Source organism: Indicator indicator, chromosome 24, assembly GCF_027791375.1.
Source record: "Indicator indicator isolate 239-I01 chromosome 24, UM_Iind_1.1, whole genome shotgun sequence".
Taxonomy (NCBI): domain Eukaryota; kingdom Metazoa; phylum Chordata; class Aves; order Piciformes; family Indicatoridae; genus Indicator; species Indicator indicator.
This window is the reverse complement of record NC_072033.1, coordinates 15,892,509-15,895,434: the sequence shown is the minus strand read 5'-3', so window position 1 is coordinate 15,895,434 and position 2,926 is coordinate 15,892,509. Positions and strand designations below refer to the sequence as shown.

The 2,926-nt window shown below is 63.4% G+C and overlaps 1 protein-coding gene across 1 annotated transcript in view; it reads left to right on the top strand.

Annotated features, from left to right (window-relative positions):
- The first annotated feature begins 588 nt into the window (after window positions 1–588).
- Window positions 589–2,926, top strand: part of SDCBP2 (syndecan binding protein 2) — a 2,492-nt gene continuing 154 nt past the window's right edge. The window contains exons 1-6 of the mRNA XM_054391900.1: window positions 589–642; window positions 750–825; window positions 1,361–1,458; window positions 1,648–1,809; window positions 2,430–2,605; window positions 2,725–2,896. Of these exons, the coding sequence (XP_054247875.1) occupies window positions 589–642; window positions 750–825; window positions 1,361–1,458; window positions 1,648–1,809; window positions 2,430–2,605; window positions 2,725–2,896 (738 nt within the window). The remainder of the gene's footprint in view (window positions 643–749; window positions 826–1,360; window positions 1,459–1,647; window positions 1,810–2,429; window positions 2,606–2,724; window positions 2,897–2,926) is intronic.

Sequence of the window (2,926 nt, the reverse complement as noted above, 5' to 3'; positions counted from 1 at the left end):
ATGGCAAAGAGAGCCAGGAGCTGGTGGCAGGTGAGTCCAGGGGTGTTGGGGTTGGGATCTGGGAGTCTTTGGGATGCTGCTGGGTGTGGGATCCTGCCTTGTTCCCATGGGACTCAGAGCTGGGTCTGGATCTGTTCCCTACACCCTGACCTTTGGATTTGTCTCAGGGCAGGGCTGGGTGGCACAGCCTTGCTGTGGGCACAGTGGTGAGGGCCGTGGAGGGGCAGAGAGGATTGATGTGGGACACAGGGACTGAGAGGAGCAGTTGGAAGATCTGTTCCCAAGAGACATCCTGCTCCCAGGTCTGGCTGATGCTGGCATGGGCCCACTGGGCAGGTGAGCAAGGGGAGTAGAACTCACCCCCACCCAAGAGATGCCCAGGGTGCCTGTGCCCAGCACGCAGCCACCCCTGTGCCAGCTGCTGGAGGTGTGGTGGCCCTGGTGACATGTCCCTGAGTCACATTGGGTGACAGAGCCAGGCACGAGATCTGGGAGGGATCCCCAAGGGACAGGTACCTTGGCCCTGTGCCATCCTGGCCCTGTGCCACCCTGTCCCTGTCCACAGGCACAGCCCCGGCAGTGGCAGCAATGGCAACGCTCTACCCTTCCCTGGAGGACATGAAGGGTCACCAGATCCTGCAGGTCAGTGCCAGCCTGGCAGCATCCTGGGAGAAGAGAGGGATGAGCAGGGCCCCAGGGGTCCCCAGGGCTGGGGGGCACAGCCCTGAGCAAACTTCATCCCTTGGCAGGCTCAGGCAGCAGCTGGTGTCAGGACCCCTCCCACCACTGTGGCCAGTGAGAAGCCAAAGCTCAGCTCTGGCACCAGCAGCACAGGTTGGCATCAAGGGGGGAGATCTGGCAGTGGGGGGAGTGTTGGGGGCTTGGCTTGGGTTGGAAGAGAGCTTGAAAGTCATGGAGTGCCCACAAGTGCCAGGGCACCACCAGTCCATGGCCCTCAGCACCACAGCTCCAGAGCTATGGAATTCCTCCAGGCATGGGGACTCCACCACTGCCCTGGGCAGCCTGGGCCAGGCCTGGACAACCCTCAAGGGGCAGAAGTTGTTCCTCATGGCCAACCTAAACCTGCCCTGGGCAGCTTGGGGCTGTTTCCTCTTGCTCCTGGGAGAAGGTCCCAAAGCCCCCAGCTCCAGCCTCCCTTCAGGGAGCTGGACAGAGCCAGAAGCTCTCTCCTCAGCCTCCCCTTCTCCAGGCTCTCCTCTCAGCTGGGTGCGTGGGCAGGGCATGGGGTCTGGGGCTTTGTCTCCACTGACTCACGGTCCTGGAGGGTTTCCAGGGTGGGGAGGCCAGGGCAGGGTGCTGGGGGCCCCCCGTGTTGAAGCCACCCTTGTTGTGTCCCCAGCACCCCCTGTGCTGTACCCCAACCTGGCCGAGCTGGAGAGCTACATGGGGCTGGCTCTGTCCAGCGAGGAGATCCAGAAGAACCTGGAGGGCTCCAAGGTGGGTGCTGGGCTGGGGGCTGTGCCCTCCCTGTGCCAGGCCCCCCCCTGTCACACTGATGGGGGGTGGTGAGGGGGTGTCCCTCTGGGGCCTCCTTCTGCCTGGCAAAGCAATCCAGCACCTGAGGGCTGTTGTGTGCCAGGCTCCGTGCCCCCCACCCAGCCCTGCTGACCCCTGGCTTCACCACAGGCGCTGAGCCCTGCTGGGCACCCCCCAGGGCAGGTGGTTGCCCCCCTGAGTGGGCACAACGCGGGGCTACGGCGGGCAGAGATCAAGGCAGGGGTGAGGGAGATTCACCTCTGCAAGGACGAGAGGGGCAAGACCGGGCTGCAGCTCAAGAACGTCGACCAGGTGAGGGCTGGCACAACCTGGCATGACACAGCTTGGCACGGTGTATCGTGGCACAGCACAGCACAGCTTTGGGGTCCCATAGCTTGGCACAGCATGGTGAGGCACAATGTGGCATGGCACAGTGTGGTGCAGCACAGCATGGCAAGGAATAGTGTGGCATGGAGTGGCACAGCACAGTGTGGAGCACCATGGCACGGTACAGGACCGGGAAGTGCTGTGCGGCATAAGGGAGGATGGCAGGGCATGGTGTGGCAGGGCATGGCACAGCATGGTGTGGGACAGCATGGCATGGGAAGACATAGCATGGCATGAGGCACGGCACCATGGCATTGCACCATGGCATGGCACAGGACGGTGTGGTGCAGCACAACAAGGTATGGCACAGCACAGTCCACCATAGCATGGCACAGCATGGCAGGGGAAGCACTGCATGGCATTGCATGTCAGTGGGCACAGGACGGCAGGGGAAGCGCAGCATGGCATTGCACAGCAGTGGGAGCAGCATGGCACAAGCCTGGCAGCGTAGTGCAGGTCGACACGGGACATTGAAAGGCACAGTTTGTTAGGGCATGGCAGGGCTCCCTCCCATCCCCCATGCCAACCCCGTGCCATGTCCCCAGGGCATCTTCGTGCAGCTGGTGAAGGCCAACTCTCCGGCGGCGCTGGTAGGGCTGCGCTTTGGCGACCAGGTCCTGCAGATCGATGGCAGGAACTGTGCAGGCTGGAGCAGTGCCAAGGCCCAGCGGGCACTGAAGAAGGCATCCCCTGAGAAGATCGTCATGGTGGTGCGGGACCGGTGAGTGGGCACTGCTGGGCACAGCCAGGCATAGCCCAAGCACCACTGGGCACAGCTGGGCACAGCCTGGGGGGGACACGCTGGTGGCAGTGCCAGCGCTGAGCCTTGTGTCCCTGCAGCCCTTTCCAGCGCACTGTCACCGTGCACAAGGACAGCAGCGGGCACGTTGGCATCGTGGTGAAGAAGGGCAGGATCGTGTCGCTGGCCAGGGACAGCTCTGCTGCCCGCAATGGGCTCCTCACACACCACCACCTCTGCGAGCTCAACGGCCAGAACGTCATCGGCATGAAGGTAGGGGCTGGGCACCGCCAGCGCTGCTCA